This window comes from Nematolebias whitei, chromosome 11 (genome assembly GCF_014905685.2).
Source record: "Nematolebias whitei isolate Nwh7 chromosome 11, NemWhi1, whole genome shotgun sequence".
Lineage (NCBI taxonomy): Eukaryota > Metazoa > Chordata > Actinopteri > Cyprinodontiformes > Rivulidae > Nematolebias > Nematolebias whitei.
In genome coordinates, this window is record NC_056508.1 from 9560447 (window position 1) to 9583573 (window position 23127).

At 46.2% G+C, this 23127-nt stretch overlaps 1 protein-coding gene across 1 annotated transcript in view; it reads left to right on the plus strand.

Annotated features, from left to right (window-relative positions):
* The window catches only part of zbtb48 (zinc finger and BTB domain containing 48), a 120468-nt gene extending 104994 nt beyond the window's left edge, over nt 1-15474 (plus strand). Inside the window, exons 8-12 of the mRNA XM_037684658.1 lie at nt 2385-2521; nt 2815-2979; nt 3081-3169; nt 9274-9630; nt 15462-15474. Coding sequence (XP_037540586.1) covers nt 2385-2521; nt 2815-2979; nt 3081-3169; nt 9274-9618 — 736 coding nt within the window. The 3' untranslated portion in view covers nt 9619-9630; nt 15462-15474. The remainder of the gene's footprint in view (nt 1-2384; nt 2522-2814; nt 2980-3080; nt 3170-9273; nt 9631-15461) is intronic.
* Nucleotides 15475-23127: the final 7653 nt, after the last annotated feature.

Genomic DNA, 23127 nt, shown 5'->3' on the forward strand with positions numbered 1-23127 from the left:
TTCTTGTGAGAGAGAAGGACCTCCACCCGAACCAGCCTGCGGACCACATTTATACCGATGTGAGCTGGTTAGCGCCGGCAGCTGTGTGTGTGCGCCAGCATCAACGCAGCGCCGTTGGATGGAGGCTGTTCATCTTAGTGATCGACTCGTCATGTCAAGAGCGGCGGTGAGTTAAAATCCTGTTTAAGGACACCGGCTCATGTGGAGGCTGTTCCATCCTACGAGTGCGAGTTGACACCGCTTGAGTGAGGATCGTGCAGTTCTAGTTGGTAACGAGTTATTTTCGCTTACCGTTGTGCCGTGATCGACTCGTCATGTCTAGAGCGACGGTGAGTTTAAAAACCTTTAATTAAGGACACCGGCTCATGTGTGGAGGCTGTTCTGTGATCGACTCGTCATGTCTTAGAGCGACGGTGAGTTTAAAAAACCTTTATTTAAGGACACCGGCTCGTGTGTGGGGCTGTTTCATCCCACGAGTGCGAGTTGACATCGCTTGGGTGAAAAACGTGCAGCCCGGGATTATAACGAGTTATTTTCACTTACCATCGTGCCCTGTAAGCGACTGGTAATGTCTTGGAGCGGCGGTGAGTTTAAAAAGCCTTATAAAGGACACCGGCTCTTATGTGTGCGGCCGCTGTGAGCTCATCCGGGCTTACAGACTGGCTAAAAAACAGACACTTTGATCATTAATGATGATTTATTTCAACTTTCGTGTCACTTTTACACACACCCTCCGGAGACCGTCATTTTGAGAGCTTTCTCTCTCATGAGCTCTGCGATTGTTTGCCCAGAGCGCTGTCTTGCAGGCGAACTCTGGGGAAAACGCTGAGCTGCAGGCTGCCGGAGTGAAGAGGGCTGGATTCTGACGGGCGGGGCTGGTGGTGGAACTCAGCGAGAGCCGCGGCCGTGGAAAAGTCGAAGCTTGCTCGCGACGGTCCCTCCAGCGGGACGGGGTGGGCCGCGCGGCTTGATGAGGTGGCGCCAGCTTCTGGCACCTCCTCCGACTTTCACTTCGCCAGCATGGTTTGAAGCTGCTCTGAACAGCGCGTCCGCGATGGCTTCATCAGGTCTTGTGCAGATTCTCCGGCAGCGAGGGGAGTAACGAAGCCAGGTGGTTCGTTGGATCATCGTCCTCCGCGCTGCAGTCCTCGACAGGCAAACCGTGGGAGAGGCACACATGTTGAGCTGGCGTCAGCTGCCTTACAGAGGGAGTTCTTTGTCTCCAAGGCAGGTCTGCGGCCTTCAATCCCTTGGACATGCTATATGCTAGCAGCGCACGTTGTTGCTAACTGCGGCTGCCTGAAAAACACATTGGTGGGCTCGATTTGAGAGCGTGTTCGCCGTCTGGTTCGTGTTCCTCCGGAGGGACGGGACGCTGCTCCGACCTGGGCAGCTTCGCTCCGGAAGCTTCCGCGAGGCTTGGCTCCAGGGGGGGTTACCGAGGAATAGCCCCGCTCGGTGAATCCCTCAACTCTGGTGATGGGAGCGGACTGGGGACCGACTCCTCTAATCTACCAGGAAAGAACCGTCTGCGGCCTCGCCCGTGGAACGTCCTGTTAGAACGCGAGGCCGTATGGATCAAGACGGTGAGCCACAGTGGAGCCCAGTGAAAAATAACCTTTCCGCCGATCATCCGAACTGGCGGGAAAAGGCGAGGGACGTAGAAAAAAGGGGTCCCTTCATGTCAGCCTCCTCCCGGGTTCCGCCGGGCAACCCCTGAGGGCGCTGTCGGCCGGGAGCGGTGTGATCGCCGATGCGAAACGAGGTGGGATGGGGTGAGCATTCACTCAGCCCCCCTCCACCTACACTACGCTCCCCAGGAGGGAATGAGCAGCGGGGGCTGCAGCTGAGCACGCCTTGCCCCGGAGGAACCATCCGGTTCGCCCCGAGGGTCGGCGATAAGAGGAAAAAACACAAGATGGCGTTGTCCAGCGTGTAGTGACCTGTCACTGGGAAATGTTCCTCGACGCTTACCTTGGAATAAGACTGCTGTCATCTTCTCCTCGGGGAGGAGAATTCACCGGACGACCGGAGGTCGACTGCCGGGCCAAGCATCCTTCACAAGGTTGGTCATTTACACAATTTATCTTCTTTGTTCTTCTGACAGTGCTATATTAGCTCGCTGAAGAAAAAATGGGAGCCGATTTCCCGCTCTTAACGTAATTTATACGGACCGGGTGGGGCCCACACAGCAGGTGGGCGTGGACTAATTTTTTCAGTGCTTATGCTCTGCATAACGGGATAAACCCACTAAAGCGAAGGCCTTAAAGGGCGAAGCTTATACGACATAGAACTTTTATCATCTTTGGATACATAACCCTTTAGAACTGATAGGTTGTCCACAGCTGCTTTTCTTTAGAACTGTGTCTGATTCTGTTCCACAGAAACGAGCGTCCCTTTGTTTGTAGCATATGTGGCCACGCATTCTCTCAGAAAAACAACCTCAACTTGCATCTGCGTGTGCACAACGATGAGAGGCCTTACCAGTGTCACCTCTGTGGGAAAACCTTCAGGACACAAGGTACTGACCCGTCTGATCGGCGTGTGCAGTTTCAGGGCTATGAATAAGTAATCCTGTAATAAATGGCGTAAGAAAGAAAAACCTGATTTTACATGGTCACAAATAAAACACAATTTAATGTAGTTATTGGTGTCAAAACTGTAGTTTGTACATATTACAGTTTTAATGTGTTTAGAGGAGAGGCTTCTTTTTTTTTAAAACATCTCAGAGATTTTAGTCACCACTTTGTCTCCACAGCCTGAGCAGTCAGTAAGAGTTTACTTTTGCTCAGACTGTTTGTGTTTCATTACCAGCCACTGTGGACAGGCACAGCCGGACGCACACGGGCGAGCGTCCCTACAGCTGTGACGTCTGCGAGCTGCGTTTCACAGAGAAGGGCGCCCTCCTTCGACACAAGACCAGCAAGCACGAGGAGGGCCGACCCCACAGCTGTTACATCTGTAACAAAACATTCAAAGGTCCGATGAAGCATGCTGATCCCTCTGACCTGAGCAAAAATGAAGTCCATTTGGACAAAGATGGATGTGAATTTGTGCACTTATTTCTTGTTTATCTCCAGCAAGGGGACAATTGCACGTCCATCTGTGCCGCCACAAAGGCATGAGGAAGTTTGAGTGCATCGACTGCGGCTACAAGTTTACCCGACAGGTGTGTTTAGACACAAAACGCTCCTAACCCCCACAATCCAAAACCCATCAAATGCTGGTTTTATGTGTTATACTTTGGCTGCTGCTATAATTTGTCTAAAATACCTGTTATTTCCTACAGTCAGAAATCAGAGTTCATTCTATACTTCATATTTTCTGATCCATGGTCAGAAACACAAATGTACACAATTCAGATGCTTTGTATTTTATTTGAAGATAAACCTTTTGGGCTACATAACTTGTATTATACAGATTCTGATGGGACATCAATGTTTCCCCTAGTTTGTTTGCCATGGCGGGGTGCTCATCTCATCCATGATTTTTGCTAATGGGAGGGACGGAGACATGTCTGAGCGCAGCTTGTACTAACAGTTTTTGAGCGGGGGCAGGGAGTGTTCAACATGAGGGAAGAGGTAATGTGAGTGCTGCCTTGGGCTTTTTAGCTAGAGAGCCTGTATTTTGCGCCACTATCTTAGTGATATAATAATAATAATCATTATTTTATTTAAAAAGCGCCTTTCAGGACACCCAAGGACACTTTACAGTAAGAAAATACATAAAGAATATAAAATGCATACAGAATATAAAATACATACAGAATATAAAATACATACAGCAAAGTTAAGGATAAGCGAGTCTAAAGAGGTGTGTTTTCAGAGCAGTCTTGAACAGAGAAAGAGAGGTGGTGTTTCGTAAGTCAGGGGGTAGAGTTCCAGAGATGAGGGGCAGAGCAGGTGAAGGCACTGCTCCCCATGGTGGAGAAGTGGGCAGAGGGTACATGGAGGTGTAGGGTGTAGTGAAGAGGAGGATCTGAGAGAGCGAGAGGGGATGGAGATGTGTAGGAGGTCAGATAGGTACGGAGGGGCAAGGTTGTGGGTAGCTTTGAAAGTGAGAAGAAGAATTTTGAAGACGTTGCGTGATTTAACCGGGAGCCAGTGGAGCTGCTGCAGGACTGGAGTGATGTGATTATAGGAGGAGGTTTGAGTGATGACACGGGCAGCTGAGTTCTGGACCAATTGCAGCTTCTGGAGAGATTTGTTGGAGAGGCCATAGAGAAGGGAGTTGCAGTCAGTCCGAGAAGTCACAAGACTGTGCACAAGGATGGCTGTGGAGCGGGGTGTGAGAGAAGGGTGCGAGATGGTTAATATTTCGGAGATGGAAATAGGCAGACCGAGTGACATTGTTGATGTGTGAAGTGAAGGAGAGAGTGGTGTCGAGGATGACACCAAGACTCTTGACCTGAGGTGAGGGGGATAGCAGAGAGTTGTTAAGGGGGATGAGAAGATGTTCTGATTTTGAAATAGAGTTTTTGGTACCAACAAGAATGATTTCTGTTTTGTCACTGTTTAGTTGTAGGAAATTGTAAGAAAACCAGTGATTTAGCTTGAGACAGTTGGTGAGGGTGGGTGGGTGGATTATGGTTTTGTTGACAAGTAGAGCTGTGTGTCATCAGCATAACAGTGAAAATGGACACCAAATTTATGGAAGATGTGACCTAGAGGTAGGAGGTAAATGATGAAGAGGAGGGGTCCGAGGACAGAGCCTTGGGGGACACCCTTGGAGATGGGGGAAGACTGGGAACGAAAGGATTTAAGCTGAATGAATTGAGTGCGGTCAGAGAGATATGATTTGAACCAGTCTAACGGAGTACCTGAGATGCCTATAGAGGTTAGTCTGTTGAGGAGGATAGAATGACAGATTGTGTCGAAGGTAGAACTTAAATCAAGTAGAATGAGGATGGACAGAAGACCAGAGTCAGCAGCAAGGAGAAGGTCATTAGTTATTTTTATTAGAGCTGTTTCAGTGCTATGGTGGGGGGCGAAAACCAGATTGAAACTCTTCATAAATGTTGTTGTTGGATAGGTGAGAGTGAAGTTGACTAGCAACGGCTTTTTCAAGAACTTTGGAAATAAAGGGCAGATTAGAGATCGGACAAAGATTACTGAAGTTGGTAAAGTCAAGACCTGGTTTCTTGATGATGGGGGTGATGGCCGTAGATTTGAAAGCTGTGGGAACAATGCCAGAGGTTAGGGAGAAGTGGATGATGTTAGTGATGATGGGGAGCAGAGACGGGAGACAGGATTTAAAAAGAACTGTGGGAAATGGATCGAGCTGATAGGATGAGGACTTAGACTTGCTGATAATGTCAGCAATGTCATCAGCAGAGGGGAGGGAGAAGACAGAGAAGGGGAGGGAGGAGTTCAACATAGATGCTGGGGGCGGTATTAGGTCCAAGGTGTTTATGAATTGAAATAATCTTTTCATTGAAGTAGGACATCAGAGAGTTGCAAAATTCTGTGGAAACCATGTGAGAAGCTAATGAGTTAGGAGATGAGACTGAACGGTTAAGGAGAGAGAACAAAGTCTTTGAATTGCCAACATTGGAACTGATGATGTCAGAGAAGTAGCTGGATTTGGCTTGAGAAATACTGTCCTTATACTGGAGGACGTGGTTGGCATGGAGTTCCTTGTGAATTGAGAGACCAGATTTCTTATAGAGTCGCTCCAACCTCCGACCTTTGGATTTCAGAGAACGGAGTTCTGGAGTGAACCAGGGTGCAGAGTTGGAGAAGGAGACAGACCGGGTTTTCAGAGGAGCGACAGAGTTAAGAATGTTGATGAGGCTGTTATTGTAGAATGTGACAAGGTCATCTGGGTTAAAAGGATTGAAGGTGAAGAAGGTACTATTAATATGAGACAAAAGAATGTCATGGTTGATATTCTTAATATTACGGAAGGAAAGAGTGCGTTGAGGTTTCTCTGAAGAAAATTTAAGATTGACACTGAATGAAATCATGAGGTGATCAGTAAATGGAAGTTCATCAGAAGAACAGTTTAGAGGAGAGAATCCAGAGCAGCATAATAAGTCCAAAGTGTGGCCCTTTATGTGGGTTGGAAAGTTAATGAACTTCTGGAAGCCACAGCTGTCAAGGCTGGATGTTAAATCTCTGGTGAGGGGGTTGTTGTCTTCATCCATATGAATGTTGAAGTCTCCAAGCAGAATAATGTTGGGTGAAAGAGCTGAGAGATGGGCGATTAGAGCAGCAAAGTCATTTATAAAAGAGTTGTTGATTTTGGGCGGACGGTAGAAAGTGGCAACAATGTTGGGGGTGGTGCCGGAGAGTAGACACACAGTGTGCGTAAAGGAGGGAGAGGGAGGTGTGTGAACTGGCGTGACCTTCCAGTTCTCGCGGTGAATTATCGCGAGACCTCCTCTGCGGCCGGACACGCAGGATTTGGCGATGTAAACAAACCCCGGTGGGGTAGATTCATTCAAATGGAAAAATTAATTTTGTTGTTGCCACATTTCTGTTAGACAAATAAAATATAGCTTACGGTCAGATATTAGGTCTTGAATAAGCTGACCTTTGCCAGTGAGTGAGCGAGCGAACGTTCAGAAGGCCAAACTTTACAGAGGAGGAGTTGGTAACGACCGGAGCATTAGCCGACCGAGCTAGGCTAGCTAACATGCTATTACTGTTAACGGCCCGGGTATTGCAGTATGTAGAATGGTGAGAGTCAGACCAGACAGAGTTTATGGGGTTAGACTTGTCAGCATGGAGTCTACGGCGGGAGCCACGGTGAATGTATCTCCGGCGAGGATGGAAGGTAATGTCCTGAAGAGGGAGCACAGGTGGCACGGCTGGTAGGAAACGAAGGCGAAGGAGCTCGACCGCTGAGTAATGGAGAAGGCCAGACACCGGGTGGTGGTGGATGAGCAGATGGAGAGTCCAAAGCAGAGCAGGCAGCAGGTAAATCCTAATGAACCACATGGTTGATATTGAGACGGATCAGAGACTTGGTGTAGCGGAAAAGGCAGGAAGGACTGAATAAAACAGAAAAAAGCAAAAATGCATGACGAGCAGCGGCAGCCAGGATGAGCCAGTGTTCGCTCACCGGAAGTCCTGTCAGTGCCGGTGGGGGTGGGAGGGGCAAGTTCAGTTTGGTAGGCGGGGTGCTCAGTTTTGTTGGCGGGGTGGGGCACCCCACCTGTATAATGGTAGGGGGAACACTGGACATGGCAAAAAACAGATCTATTCTCAGGTCCAGATTTTCACAGGCAGCTCAGTGGAAAATCTGACTGGAAAACGAATCATAACAAACACAGGTAATCTGACAGAGGACTGGGAACAAGGTCATGGATGTATGTGTGTGGGGGAGGGGGGGTCGACTGAGAGCTAAAGGAGTGAAGCAGTGGAGGAAAACTCATGTGGATCAAAGACAGAAACCACAATGAGCAAAAATGACTATTTCTAATTAAAACAGAAATTGCAAAAACACAAAAAATGGCAAAATAATTCAAAAACAAAAAGTCCAAAGTTTCAATAGGGTGCCATTTAGTTAGCAGCATAACACCTCATAAATGCAAAGGAATAAAAATAAATATTTGATTTGATTTCAAAACCTAATAAACATCTGTGGTCATATGCAGTCTTTCCTAATGTCTGAACTCCTTCATTCATTTAATACCAGCCATTATCTAACGTTAGTTCTGAAGCTGGGTTGTGGAGTTCTGAAGCTTAAACAGGGAGGCCCAGACATCACTTCCACAGTAGTTCTTCTAGGACTCCAAGGCGTTCCCAGGCCGAGAGACATTGAACGTAGTCTCTCCAGTGTGTCCTGGGTCTTCCCCAGGGTCTGCTTTCAGTTGGAAATGCCCGAAGCAACTCCCTAGGGAGGCGCCCAGGGAGCATCCTGAACCACCTCAACTGGCTCCTCTTGATATGGAGGAGCAGTGGTTCTACTCCGAGTCTCTCCTGGATAACTGAACTTCTCACCCTATCTCTAAGGGAGAGTCCAGCTACCCTGCAGAGGAAACTCATTTCAACCTCCTGTATCCACGATCTCGTTCTTTCGGTCACTGCCCAGAGCTCTTGATCATAGGTGAGGGTAGGAACGTAGACCGACAAGTAAACAGAAAGCTTTGCCTTACAGCTCAGCTCCCTCTTCACAGCAGATGGTGCAATGTCTACAATACTGAAGACTCTACACCAATCCTTCTTTCAATCTCACGCTCCATTCTTCTCTCACTTGTGAACAAAACCTCAAGATACTTGAACTCCTCCACTTGAGGCAGAACCTCACCCTCAACCTGACTAGAGCAATCCACCCTTTTCCAGTTGAGGACCATGGCCTCAGATTTGGAGGTGCTGATTCTCATCCCAGCCGCTTCACACTCTGCTGCGAACCATTCCAGTGAGAGCTGAAGATCACAGCACGATGATGCCAGCAGGACCACATCATCTACAAAGAGCAGAGATGGAATCCTGAGGCCACCAAACCGGAATCCCTCCACCCCCTGGCTGCACCGAGAAATTCTGTTCATAAAAGTTATGAACAGAATCAGTGACAACAGGCAGCCCTGGCAGAGTACAACTCCCACCCTGAAGGGGTCCAACTTACTACCGGCAATGTGAACCAAACTCTTGCACCGCCTGTATAAAGACTGAACAGCCCGTAACAATGGGCCCCCAATCCCATACTTATGGAGCACCCCGCACAGTGTACCTTGAGGAACACGGTCGAATGCTTCTCCAAGTCCACAAAACGTGTAGACTGGATGGGCAAACTCCCATGACCCCTTGAGGACTCTAGTGAGGGTAAAGAGCTGGTCCAGTGTTCCATGGCCAGGACAGAACGAACCCACATTGTTCCTCCTGGATCTGAGGTTCGACCAACGATTGGACTCGCTTCTCCAGTACCCCTGAATAGACCTTACAATGGAGGCTGAGGAGAGTGAGGCTCTTGTAATTGGAGCACACCCTCCGCTCCCCCTTTTTGAAGAGAACCACCACCCCAGTCTGCCCAGTCCAGTGGCACTGCCCCCGATGTCCACGTGATATTGCAAAGATATGTCAACCAAGACAGCCTGGAAGTCAGTCATATTATTTATTTTATTTTATTTTAAGTTCCCTTCTGCCAAAAAGTAAAGGCAGAATATATTGTTTTTGTGTTTGTTAACAAAATATCTCATAAAACACTGGACATGAAACTTGCAAAGTAATCACTGGATGGAAATCTACAACTGATTCACTTTTGGTCTCTTGTTTTGTTACACTCAGCTGTAATTGTTTACCAGAGTTGTTCTTCTCTCTCCTCTTGCAGGCACACCTGCGACGACACATCCTCATCCACAAACGCACAGAGAACTACAACCCACGGCAGAGGAAGCTGAGGAACGTCATTGTGCAGGAGGTCTGTGGAGATCCCAACAAGGACAAAGCCACTCAATCTGTGGAGGCTCAACAGACCAGAGATCATACCCAAGAGTCCACCCTTGGATCTGAGCCCACGACCCCACAGCTAGACTCTCCCTTGGGCCTCGACCCCAGCAGCATCGTCACGGTGGACATTGAGTCTAGAGACACGGCGTTGAAGGAGGCAGCGACCAATCAGAACGGGGAGCATGGCAAAGAAGCAGAGAGTTCCTCCGAGTCTGAATCATTTTAGACGGGTCAGCTGGTGGGTGAGGAGTATGAGGAGACGGTGGACATGAGGGCATCGTAGAGGGTTTATCTCAAAGTCAAACCTGACAGAACAGTTTCTGACACCTCCTTGTTAATTTCACAGAGCAGTTTTGATAAAATATAACGTTCAGTGAATGTGGGGAGATCTCCCACTCACATCTGTCAGGACTGTCAGCTACCATCACAATATCTGTAACACCGAGTTAGACATTTTTTATTTTCTGTAGTCAGTTGGCTGTGGTTGCCATTTTGAATCAGGATGACTCCAGCAGTTGTAGATGGACATTCAGTGATTGTTTAAAAGTTGTTGTTTTTTTAATGTGTCAAGTGGTTCATGAGATATTTTGCAGACAGAGACACTTACACTTAGAGATGAAAGCATTGTCACTCATCTTTTTTCTTTTGACTATAATGGTTGGATGATTTGGACTAAAGAATTCATATGCACTGAAACAGAGCGTCACTTTTAACCTTTATTCTGTTGTCAGAGTCAGAGTTTCTTTATTGTCATTCGCACCTCATGTGGTACATGTGGTGGAGCGAAATTATGTACAAGGGGTCCCAGTTACATCCAACAATAAAATGTACAAGAAAAACGGTAATAACATCTAAGATATGAACTAAGAAAAACAACTAAATATACACTAAGCACTCATAACATAAAACATTGAACATCAGCACAAACATGAACATGAGTCTGTGTGAGCAGATGAGCACGCATGAACACATCAACATAGAAACAGATCAGCAGCAACATGTAACAGATCAGCAGCAACATGATATGGTTTTTCACAGTGATTATTCTAGTTAGAGATTCATGAGTCTAACAGCCTCAGGGTAGAAGCTGTTCGTCAGTCTAGTGGTTCTACACTTAATGCTCCTTAACCTCCTTCCTGAGGGGAGTGGGGCAAAAGGTGTGTGTGCTGGGTGAGTGGGGTCCTTCATGATGCAGGTGGCCCTCTTCCTGCATCTGGAGGTGTAGATGTCTGTGATGGTGGGGAGGCTGATTCCGACAGATTTCTGTGCAGCCTTCACCACTCTCTGCAAAGCTTTTCTTTCTGCAGCTGTGCAGCCTCCATGCCACACATTGATGCTCGAGCACAGGATGCTCTCCACTGCACACCTGTAGAAGGAGGTGAGGACTGAGCTTCCCAGACCAGCTCGCCTCAGCCGTCTGAGGAAGTAGAGTCTCTGATGAGCTTTCTTGATCAGGCTGGTGGTGTTGTTGCTCCAGCTGAGGTTGTCATTCATGTGTACACCCAAGTACTTGTAGCTGGAGACCACTTCCACCGCAGATCCTCTTATGTTCAGGGGGGTGTAGATGTTTTTGTTCCTTCTGAAGTCCACAATCATCTCCTTTGTCTTCTTCACATTGATGTGAAGGTTATTCTCTTTGCACCAGCTCTCCAGGTGTTCCACCTCTTGCCTGTAGCTGGACTCGTCATTGTTTGTGATGCATCCCACCACCGCTGTGTCATCTGCAAACTTTACAATGTGACAGCCTGGATGGGTAGTTGCACAATCATACGTGAGCAGAGTAAACAGGAGGGGTCTCAACAAACATCACTGAGGAGAGCCAGTGCTGAGGGTTATGGTGGAGGAGGAAAGGTTGTGGATCCTCACTAACTGTGGTCTGTTTGTTAAGAAGTCTAGTACCCAGTTGCAAATAGAGGGGCTTAGTCCTAGTGTGGATAGTTTGTCCATCAGGGTTTGGGGGATCATGGTGTTGAAGGCGGATGTGAAGTCCACAAAGAGCATACGGACGTAAGAGTTTTTCTGCTCCAGGTGGTTGAGCGCAGTGTGGACCACAGAGGAGATTGCATCCTCTGTTGATCGGTTCTCACGGTATGCATACTGATGAGGGTCCTCGTTGATGTTGATGGTTGTTTTGATATGAGTCATGACCAGTTTTTCAAAGCATTTAGCGACTATCGGGGTGAGGGCCACTGGCCAATAGTCAAGCTGGATAATTTAATTAACCTCCTGAGACCCTGCATCCACATATGGGGACATTACATTTTGGCTTTGCTGTACTTCACTCTGTTCAACAGTGTTTTATACAGGTCCTTCTCAAAAAATTAGCATATTGTGATAAAGGTCATTATTTTCCATAATGTAATGATAAAAATGAAACTTTCATATATTTCAGATTCATTGCACACCAACTGAAATATTTCAGGTCTTTAATTGTTTTAATACTGATGATTATGGCATACAGCTCATGAAAACCCAAAATGCCTGTCCCAAAAAATTAGCATATCATGATGTAGATGAACATATATCTGTGATATATTCATAAATTAAACGGATTCTTTCATTTTTCTGGACTGAATAATATCGTGCATTGAATAATTAAATGTGACGTGAGACGTTAATTTTCTTTGACCCATCAAATGAATGCGGTCATTTATTAACAGAATCAAAGTTTAACATCACACATTTACATTAATTTGGCAAATTGATTTCAACAACAGCTTAATTAATTAGCTTTACAGTTAGAAAACCATACGGCCATGATTTCCTCACTTCAAGCATTACAACAGACATTTCTGAAAATATCTGGATTAATTACTAGCAAGATAGAAGAGTTTAAAGATGGAAATGAAGTTTAAATTGAGAGAGATGGGTGAGGGAATTTGTCTGTCATAACCAGAACAACACGCTCCTTTGGACCCAGCTTAACCAACGGTACACTTTGTGGTTGAAGATCGACTCTTTTACCTTTGCAGACGATAGTTTGGCCTCGGTGTAGAGTTGTCTTTCAACGCTTTACAGCGTCTCCATAAGGATAGTAGGGAACCGTTCGGAGTCGTGAGATCATCCCAGAACAGACTTCTTCATAGTTCCTCTGAACTTCTCTCGTTCAGCTCAGTTGCAGTTGTTCTCCAGCATTCTGAACTCTGCATTCTCTCTCCGCACTCTCCCCGCACTCTACTGCACTCTCCTGGAACTAGGAAGTGTTGAACCTTTTAAAGAGGTCACTTCCGGTTCCTCTGAGAGCTTCCTGATTGGTCGATTGACCAAACAGGGGTGTGTTTTAGTGATGTAAGAGGTTATTAAAAGTCAAGGGAAAAAGATTAGATTGTTTAAGAACAGACAGAAGATGTTATGAAGATCCCGAGACTTCGTGGAGTCAGTTCTCTCATATCTTTCTGTAAAAGTTAAACATGACATTTCTTTCCAGTAAACTTACAGTTGACCGAAACTTGACCTTTGACCAACTTACACTTGCTCATTTCAGACAGAAGATCAAGAAAAATGAATAATTACTCTGTAACAGACCTTAACTTGATTTCTACTTTGAATGAGGATTAAAAATTAATTAATACTGTTTCACAGTTGATTTAAAATGAGTAGTTCACTTCAACATTTAAAATGGTTTGAACTAACACACTTTGATTATCAAGACATTTGTAAGATAGTAATGATAATAGAAAAAGAGAGTGTTCTTTCAATTGATCAGTGCAGGACACTTAGAAAGTCTCTGGATGGACTTGATTTTGTGTTTCTGGACTCAAATCAATGAAATACAGTTTTTGTCCCAGGAAGGCCCTCAAGGTCAGCATTTGACCTGAGGCTTAGTTCACTACAATGAAAAGGTTCTGTAAACAAGCTATTAACCTAACCATCTGAATCAACGACGTAACTCTAAACACCTGCAAAAGATTCCTGAGGCTTTTAAAAACTCCCAGCCTTGTTCATTACACAAAACCGCAATCATGGGTAAGACTGCCGACCTGACTGCTGTCCTGAAGGTCATCATTGACACCCTCAAGCAAGAGGGTAAGACACAGAAAGAAATTGCTGAACGAATAGGCTGTTCCCAGAGTGCTGTATCAAGGCACCTCAGTGGGAAGTCTGTGGGACGGGAAAAGTGTGGCAGAAAACGCTGCACAACGAGAAGAGGTGACCGGACCCTGAGGAGGATTGTGGAGAAGGGCCGATTCCAGACCTTGGGGGACCTGCGGAAGCAGTGGACTGAGTCTGGAGTAGAAACATCCAGAGCCACCGTGCACAGGCGTGTGCAGGAAATGGGCTACAGGTGCCACATTTCCCAGGTCAAGCCACTCTTGAACAAGAGACTGCGTCAGAAGCATCTCGCCTGGGACTGCTGCTGAGTGGTCCAAAGTTATATTCTCTGATTACAGTAAATTTTGTATTTCCTTTGGAAATCAAGGTCCCAGAGTCTGGAGGAAGAGAGGAGACACAGAATTCACATTGCTTGAGGTCCAGTGTCAAGTTTCCACAGTCACTGGGGTGTCATGTCATCTGCTGGTGTTGGTCCACTGTGTTTTATCAAGCGCAGGGTCAATGCAGCTAGCTATCAGGAGATTTTGGAGCACTTCATGCTTCCATCTGCTGAAAAGCTTTATGGAGATGACGATTTCATTTTTCAGCACGACCTGGCACCTGCTCACAGTGCCACAACCAGTGGTAAATGGTTTACTGACCATGGTATTACTGTGCTCAATTGGCCTGCCAACTCTCCTGACCTGAACCCCATAGAGAACCTGTGGGATATTGTGAAGAGTAAGTTGAGAGACGCAAGACCCAACACTCTGGATGAGCTTAAGGCCGCTATCGAAGCATCCTGGGCCTCCATAACACCTCAGCAATGCCACAGGCTGATTGCCTCCATGCTACGCCGCATTGAAGCAGTCATTCATGCAAAATGATTCCCAACCAAGTATTGAGTGCATAACTGAACATGATTATTTGAAGGTTGGCATTTTTTGTATTAAAAACACTTGTCTTTTATTGGTGGGATGAAATATGCTAATTTTTTAGGACAGGCATTTTGGGTTTTCATGAGCTGTATGCCATAATCATCAGTATTAAAACAATTAAAGACCTGAAATATTTCGGTTGGTGTGCAATGAATCTGAAATATATGAAAGTTTCATTTTTATCATTACATCATGGAAAATAATGACCTTTATCACAATATGCTAATTTTTTGAGAAGGACCTGTACTTCGTTAAACCATGTTAATATTGTTGTGTTATGCTGTAAAATAAGCATATTGTCCCCATCTGAGGACTTTTTTTTTTTTTTACAAAAGTATGTCATAACCAGGGCATTAACAGAGTACTCGAGTAATCTACACATCGATTGCTAGGACATCTATCGATGTTAAAAATGTAACGTTGGGTATCCGTAGTGACGTCATATTATGTGACCACGTATGACCGTAGGGGGCGGTGTTGCACTGTTGCAGGTCACAGAGTATGGTGTATCACCGGGTCCTATCCACCGAACAAGAACCAGTTTCGGTTTAAGTTTCGTTTTTGACGTGCTGCGTTTCTTCACGTTCGCAGTTTAATAATAATAACTAATGGTTTTGTTTTTACTGTGACTTATTTGCAGTATGATAAATGGTAGGAGCATAATATACGCTCCCAATGTTTTGTTGGTCTTTTTTTTTTTTTTTTTTTTTTGTAAATACCGTTTTTTGCGGTTTTATTTATTTATTTATTTTTGTATCTTGAGATCTATGACGTCATCAAATACTCTAGTTCTACTCGGGTTTTATTATGTTAATGTCGAGTTTAAAAATTATATACTCGTTCAACCCCTAGTCATAACCATGTAACAAAATACAACTTCCTGTTTGAAGAGGAAGCTTTATTTATACACAAATTAAGGTCCATCTAATCTCAAATATCTAGGAGATATGAAAATTGCATCGCAAACCAGAGCTCGGGTTTCAGGAAGTTAAGACTAAAATAATTAAAATTTAAACCTGTTTGTTAAAAGAAAATGCTTTTTCTTTTTTCTGAGAAACATTCATCCGTCCATTATCTTTACCTGTTTCTTCCTTTTCAGGTCGTGGGGGTCACTGATGCCCATGTCCAGCAGTCACTGTGTGAGAGGCAGGGGACACCCTGGACAGGTCTCAGTCCATCACAGGGACACATAGAGACAAACAACCATTCACTCTAGGGACAATTTAGAGTTGCCAATCAGTCTAACATGCATGTTTTTGGTCTGTGGGAGAAAACTGGAGCAACTGGAGAAAACCCACGCAGAACAGAGAGAACACGCAAACTCCACCCAGAAAGGCCCTCGGCCGGGATTTGAACCAGCGACCTTCTCACTGAGAGGAAACAGCTCTACCAACTGAGTCACGGTGCCATCTTTCTAAGAAACGCATATTCAGAATAAAAAGGCATTTAAATTTCAAAGTTTCTTATATTTCTTTATTTTTTTTAAACAAGTGTAATAAATAAGAAACAAATGGTTTTAAAACGTCACATTCCTTCTTGAACACTGCAGACTTCTTTACCCTCACCAAAAAAGCACAAGCAGCACATTGTTCTCTTTAAAAGGACAGTACAAATGCCTAAAAATGATGCATAAAATGAAAGTGTAAGCTCTTCTAGACAGATGTTGATGCACCAAGACACTAATTCTGACAACTTGGAACAACTCGGAATCGAAGTTTCAGCCTGCCTCAGCAATGCCAAACCACCACCTTCCAACATCAGTAGAGAGGAGAGGGATCCACTCACCACTCTTCGCAAGGACAAAAACATCATCATTCTCCCAGCAGACAAAGGAAGGTGCACAGTGATTTTGAACCAGAAAGACTATCATGAGAAAGTTATGACATTCCTTAGTGACTTAACCACTTATGAACCTATGAAAAGAGATCCAGAAAGTGGTTACAAGAAGTTGTTAGATTGCCTGAAAAATTTGGAGCAGGACAAGGCTATTGACCGTATTCTGTACCACAGACTGTACCCAGGGGAGGCCACATCTAGTCTGTATGGTTTACCTAAAATTCACAAACAAGGTGTACCTTTAAGACCAATGGTTAGCATGATTAACGCTTGTCACTTACAATGTTTCCAAATATCTGGTGTCTGTACTCATCCCTTTAGTTGGCAGCTCAGAACACCACATACAGAACACCATGGACTTTGTGGATAAGGTGAGGGATGTCATCATGGAGACTGATGAAACAATGGTCTCTTTTGATGTCACATCACTCTTTACGTGCATTCCCTTTGATGATGCAGTAGAGGTGGTCAGTTTAAGATTAAAATCAGTACCACACTTTCCACAGAACAACTGTGTCAACTCTTGAAAACGTGCCTGCAGTCAACCTACTTCACATATGGGGAGCAATATTATAGGCAGAAACGTGGGTGTGCTATGGGGTCTCCAGTTTCTCCCTTTTTTTTCCCTTGTCCTGTCCAGCATTGTGACACTTAGAATTATTGTCTGAGTGTCAAAGTGATGCCCAACAGATTTACTTTCACAAGCAGAGCATTATGGCTGGCCTTAATGCTCCACTTGATATATAAATAAAATTTTATTAGAATATGCTTTGGGTTTGTTTCAGATGTAATGGACACGGAGACGGAAAACAAAGAAGATAACAAAGCAGAAAAGTGAGAGAAGAGTTAAAATGTAAAGAAGGAGATAGAAATAGAGGAGAGAGAGAGGGATAAAGAGAACACAAATCAACATCATTGAAGTCTGCCTCTAGACCTGCGGAAAGAGAAAAAAACCCCGACAAAACCAAGAAACCACAACAACAAACAACTTATATAATTATAGTTATAACATCATTAGAAAGTATTTTATACAGTACATGGTAATACAATATATATTTGATGGTCACCACAACCCAACTGAGTGTGTATCTGATAAACACCCAAATCTAAACACCTGTGTGAGCATGCTTATCTCTATAAGGTTTCTCCATAAAAATGTTCAATAATGGATGTGGGGACCCATAAACCCGTCCCCACAGGACACAAAGGTAACACAGGGAAGACCGGAACCACAGACACATAGCGGCCCTCAAGCCCGGAACTCCGGTAGTCCCCCAACAGGGACACCCGCACCCCCCAGAGAGAGAAGCAAAGGGAAGCCCTGGGCGATCCCAACAACCACAATGCAGAAACCCCCAGGAGGCTGCAGCAACGAGTCAACAGGTCCCGCCGGCAACCCACCCCTCCAGAGTGGATGGACGCCATGGACACCAAGCCCCGAGTCCCGAGGTCATACCACCCCCCAACAGAGGCCCGACAGAGCCAGGTCCAAGAGAGGGGGGCCACCCAAAACCCAACCGGAGACAAACAGGCACACAGAGACAGCCCGACAGAGCCTCTGTTGGGCCGTCCATGCGCCCCACCTGCCCAACAGTGACCGCAAGCTGGCCCCAGGCCGGGGGCCAGAGCAGCAGGGAGCAGCAGCTGAGGAAGGCCAGCCCAGCGCACCAATGCATCCCTAAAGCCCCACACCACAGGCCCGGAGAAGCCCCGGCACGCCACCCATGCACCCCCCCCCACCCCCACCCACACACACACACACACACAGCACCCCGCACCGTGAATGTCAAATCAGGCCGACCAGCCAACATTCCGTCGAAGTGAAGCCATGCCCCCGACCACTGCCACGCACTACCAACGACCACACACACACAACCACAGCCGACCTCCCGCCAGAACCCGGCAGCCACCCCAGCCAAAGGGCTGGCCATCGGAACCAGGAACCCCGATCAAAGGATCCAAACAATCCAGAGAGAACCGGAGCACCAGCCCCACCCCCAATCGCCCCCAAAGGCCCAATACCCACCCACAGCCCAGACCCCAACCAGGCAGCCTACCCCCCCCCCTCCCCCGACCCCAAATGTCAGATGGAGTTTGAGGGTTTAAGGAAAACTGGAAGACCCAACTCCTCCCTCCCCCCACTCAAATAAGATGTTGATGCATGTTGTTATATAGTGCGTTTAAAGTGGGGGGGTCAGGCGGCAACTGGCACAGACCCACCCCTTCCCCAGAGAGCAGGCAGTGCCCGTTTGCCCCCCCCAACCCTTGCCCAGAACCCTAAATGTCTACATGCTACATATGAGAGTGGGCACAGGTCCCAGAGGTGAGAATGATTACACATCCCACCCCCTATATGCCACCATGTTCCCACTCCAGACCCTATATATGCATGTGTTGCGAGAATGTTATATGCGAGTGTCTAGGTTGTTTGATAAAATTGGGGCCCAGGTCTCCACGAACCACGGAGATGGAGGATCCTCCCCGCAGCTCAGTAGTGCACCTGAACCCCAAGGCCCTGCTTGAGTGGTGCTGTGATGGAGTGGGTGGAGGAAGACGTCAGGATGGGGAGGGACAACTGAGGTGGCATTGCCCTCCCAGGGGGCCAGCTCCCCCACTGACCCCAATAGGCCCCCCCATTCTCCGAGATCCACCAGGGGAGGGAGGCTCGAGTGCATCCATCTAGGAGCAGGAGGCAGCCGCACCACCAGGGACCCAGGCCACGGACCGGCACATAGCACAGAGGACTGACCAGAACCCGAGCCAGCGACCCAAGCCCCCCCGAGATCGTCCAGACCCTCAACCCGATCTCCAGCTCAACACCCAGCCCCCAAACCAAAGAAGCCACCAAACTCCAGCAGCGACAATGAGCCAGGAGTGCCTGAACAGCCGCAGACAGCGCACCACGATGACCGAGAGCGCACCCCCACAAAAGGACCGACCAGTCCACCCCAGCAACACCCACAATGAGAGCACCTCATGCAAGGGAGGGCACACGCCTAACACGCCCAGACACCCCCGGACCAGCAGTGCAGAGCCACCCAAGCAAAAGCCCCCCCACCCACAGCCCAGAAGCCCAGCCAAGCACCAGTCCGCAGCCACAGCCAGGCAGGAAGACACTCAGGCTGAGTCCACCCGTCCCCCCCCCCTCCCCCATGGCAGAGGCCCCAAAGCCCACCAGTGCACCAAGGGCCCCCAGGCCAGGGCCGGGCGCCGGCGCATGCACCGGCCCAAGACCCCGACAACATACCCGCCAAGACCCGAGACCCCCGGATCAAGCCGGGACCCCAGCCCGGGAGCGACACTCCCCCAGAACCCCGAACCCGCGCCCACCCCAAACCCACCCAGGAGCAGCCAGGCCACCAGGCCAGTAACCTGCGCCCGCCGGTACAGATCGCCCAGAGGCCTGCATGCAGCCAGCAGAGGTCAATGCCCAGAACCACCAAAGCCACCTCCCCAGTTGAGCGCCATTGCCCCGGACCCACGACCCCCCATACCCCCAGCCCCGATATCCCCCACATCAACAACGATGCCCCACGGGACGAAATCAAAGGGGTTTACCCACCTCCACTACAGGTTGGAGCCAATCAAAGAAGCCCAGAGAGATTGTTCTGATGTGGAGGTACATGCTGTCTCAAGACTGATGTAATCTAACAAAAGGTCTTTATACTGTTTAATACTAAGAGTATTTTTATTTTTTCCAATTCATGATTATAGTTTTTTTTTTTTGCTATACATAAAGCAGTAAAAATCATGTGAATTGACTTTGTCTCCAAGGTGACATCATCTAAGTGACCCAATAAGCAAACTGACGGAGGGAGTGGAATATTACATCTCAGACACTTAGATAAGTCTTCACATATCCTGCACCAAAACTTCTGAACAGGTGGACAGAACCAAAATGCGTGGATGTGATTGTCAGGAATATTGTCTGTACACTGTGAGCCAACATTAGATGATGCGAAACCCATCCTGAACATCCGTTGACCTGTGTAGTGTACTCTATGAAGGATTTTGTATTGTATTAATTGTAAATTTTAATGAGTGTTCGGTAAACCTTAGTAATTTGGGAGGGTTAAGATTTAGGAATTCTAATACACTTGTTGGTATTTCAATTCTAGTGTTATTAAGGTTAAATTTATTTTTTGTTATAGATTTAATTTATTGATGTTCTAAAAAATTATTCTTATCAATCCCATATTGTGTTATTAATCTGTTAAATGGGATATAGTTTACGTCCTCATATATATGTTCCAAATATTTGATTCCTTTACACCTTGTTGGATTTGATATCTTTTATATCTTTTGACAAGCCTTGACATTTCTTTGATGATGTGAAATGATGCATTTTCTACAAGGTATGTGCGTGTAAAATCATACACTAATTACTCCATGTTATATATAATCTTACAAATGCTAAGTATAATCATACACTAATTACTCCATGTTATATATAATCTTACAAGTGCTAAGTATAATCATACAGGTAAACAGAGACAGGTAAGAAGATATTTATTCGTGCAGCAGGAAACGATCCTTCTTTGTTCATCTGAGCAGAGCAGCTGAGAGTGAGGGCCCAGCAATGTGACACACGGCGTACACATTGATTAAACATAAATAACGCTAAAACACAAACATTCATAAACTTTATACTCAAAACATATGGAGTATTTATGCTCTCACATTAATAATAGTTCAGACACACAGAGAACGTGTTTTAAAGCTTTACACAGACGAGAGCCAGAGTAAGTGTCCTGTGTTCCAAAACAAAGCTCGTAAATCAACCCTTATCAGTGGAAGAATGAGCAAGGCCGTCTGGAGTAACCATGGATAAGATCTACTCCTGACTGGCTGAACGGGGTGTCACTCAGACCATCAAGAGGTTTTGACACCCAATCACAAGTCTGTCCGAACCCGAAAGAGCGGGACATGAGAAACCTATAAATCTCGCTCAGACACAAAGTTTGGTTGAACAAACATCGGCACATTGACCAAGGCAAGGTTTGCTCTGATTTTTGTTCCTCAGACTGCACTCTGAATCATGTAATATCTGCATACTTTAACTTTGTCTCAATTAAATCTTTTATACTAAGGTGAAGTGCTCCTGAAATTCTGTGCTCGGGTCATTTGAACACCCCAAAATCCTTCAAATGGTGACCCCGACGTGATGATCTTCGAGTACACGAGGAGCAGTGAGATTCGACCCATGAGCAGATTGGCCATTCGCATCCAGGGGGGAGGCGCCTCACATAAATAACAGGTACGCGAGTTACCTAAGTTGGCCGAAAGGCCCAAAAACTCCGCTATTCGGCCGTAAACCAACTTGAAGCCTCTGGATGAGCATGGTGGGTTCTGTCTCCTGAAATAAAGGAGGAATAGCAGCTAAATGTTAATATAATAACTAGAGGCATTGAGCACGGAGCTTAAAGTGTGCAGAATAATAGGATAATAGAGTACAAATAACAAAGAGAAGCGCTAAGACTAAGGTCAAAGAGAAAAGTGAAGATAAGAGATAAAAAAAAAAGAGTAAGAAGGCCAAAGAGATAAAAAAAGAGAATAAGAAGGCCAAAAAAAAGAAATAAGGGAAGAAAAAAAATCCTAGTTGTATCTCTGCAGTAGCGCGCCTCCTATTGGCCGACGGGCCGGTAGTTAAACGAGACTGGGTCACGTGAGCTCAGCTGACGTCGGGCTGGGGAATTGAGGGACCCCTTAAACGGACGGAATTGGCGAATAAAACTAGGATTAAAACGCGAGTCGGGGACCGTGGAAAAAGGCGTGGAAAAATTTATGAGGAGAAATCACGCTTAAAAAAATTAATAAAAAACTCAAAATTTAAAATCTGCCCACGAGGCGATGCAAAAACAACTCATAATTTAAAATCCGCCCACGAGGCGATGCAAAAACAACTCATAATTTAAAATCCGCCCTCGAGGCGCTGGAAAAAATTTAAACAATTAAAATGTATAAAAAGGAGTGAAGAAAATATAGTGTTGTTTAAAGAACAAGGAAACAGAGGGGAGACGCACAGATTCGACTGTCTGTGTGTGTGTGTGTGTGTGTGTGTGTGTGTGTGTGCGCGCGCGCGCGCGTGTGTGTGTGTGTGTGTGTGTGTGTGTGTGTGTGTGTGTGTGTGTGAAACGAGGAGGCTCATCTCTGTGTGTGAATAAATGAGCAAATCTGATCAGTGTTTGAGCGGTGCAACAAAAAAGCTGACACTGTTTTGGGTTGAGGCTTGTGTGGGCTCCGATCAACGTGCGGTCAGCAGCTCGTGGAGTGAAAGGATTAAAAAATAAAGTTTGAGGGCCGTATGAGAGTGATATATGCTGAATGAGAGATGGAGCCCCTCGAGCAGAGTAATATGATATACAAAACCGTGAAAAAACAATCAAATCGGGTAGTAGCGGTAATCAACCGAGTTTATGCAAGAGACGGAGCAAGAAGGAGACAACTAAATGAAATATTGACACAGCTGGTCAAAAAAGAAGATGAAAACTCCAGACATCCACTCACAAGAATAGTGTGGGACAGAGTCAAGCAGATACAATTGGAGATGCAGAGACTCGCAGAAAAAAAGGTGACATGCAAGTCTTTCTGGGGTCGCAGACAAATTAAAAAGGACCAAAAGAACCATGCAAGAGTAAAAGAAGCTTATGAAGAACTGGCACTCATTTGCCAGTGTGTGCAGGGGTTGAATCATGAAGAGTACACAGGGAAACAACCTCCACCATATGTGACTTCTCAGACCTGTCCAACGGCGCCCCCTGCTGGAGTGTACCCAGTAATGCACGTGACATCAGGTACCATACATATTGGTAATGACAGCTGGAATGAAGTGGAAGAGGAGGCAGGTGATGAAGGAGGGATGAGCCGAAGGATGGAAGCAGAACGAAGAAGAGACATCAGCCAGCAGCTGGCTGAACAGGACCAACGAC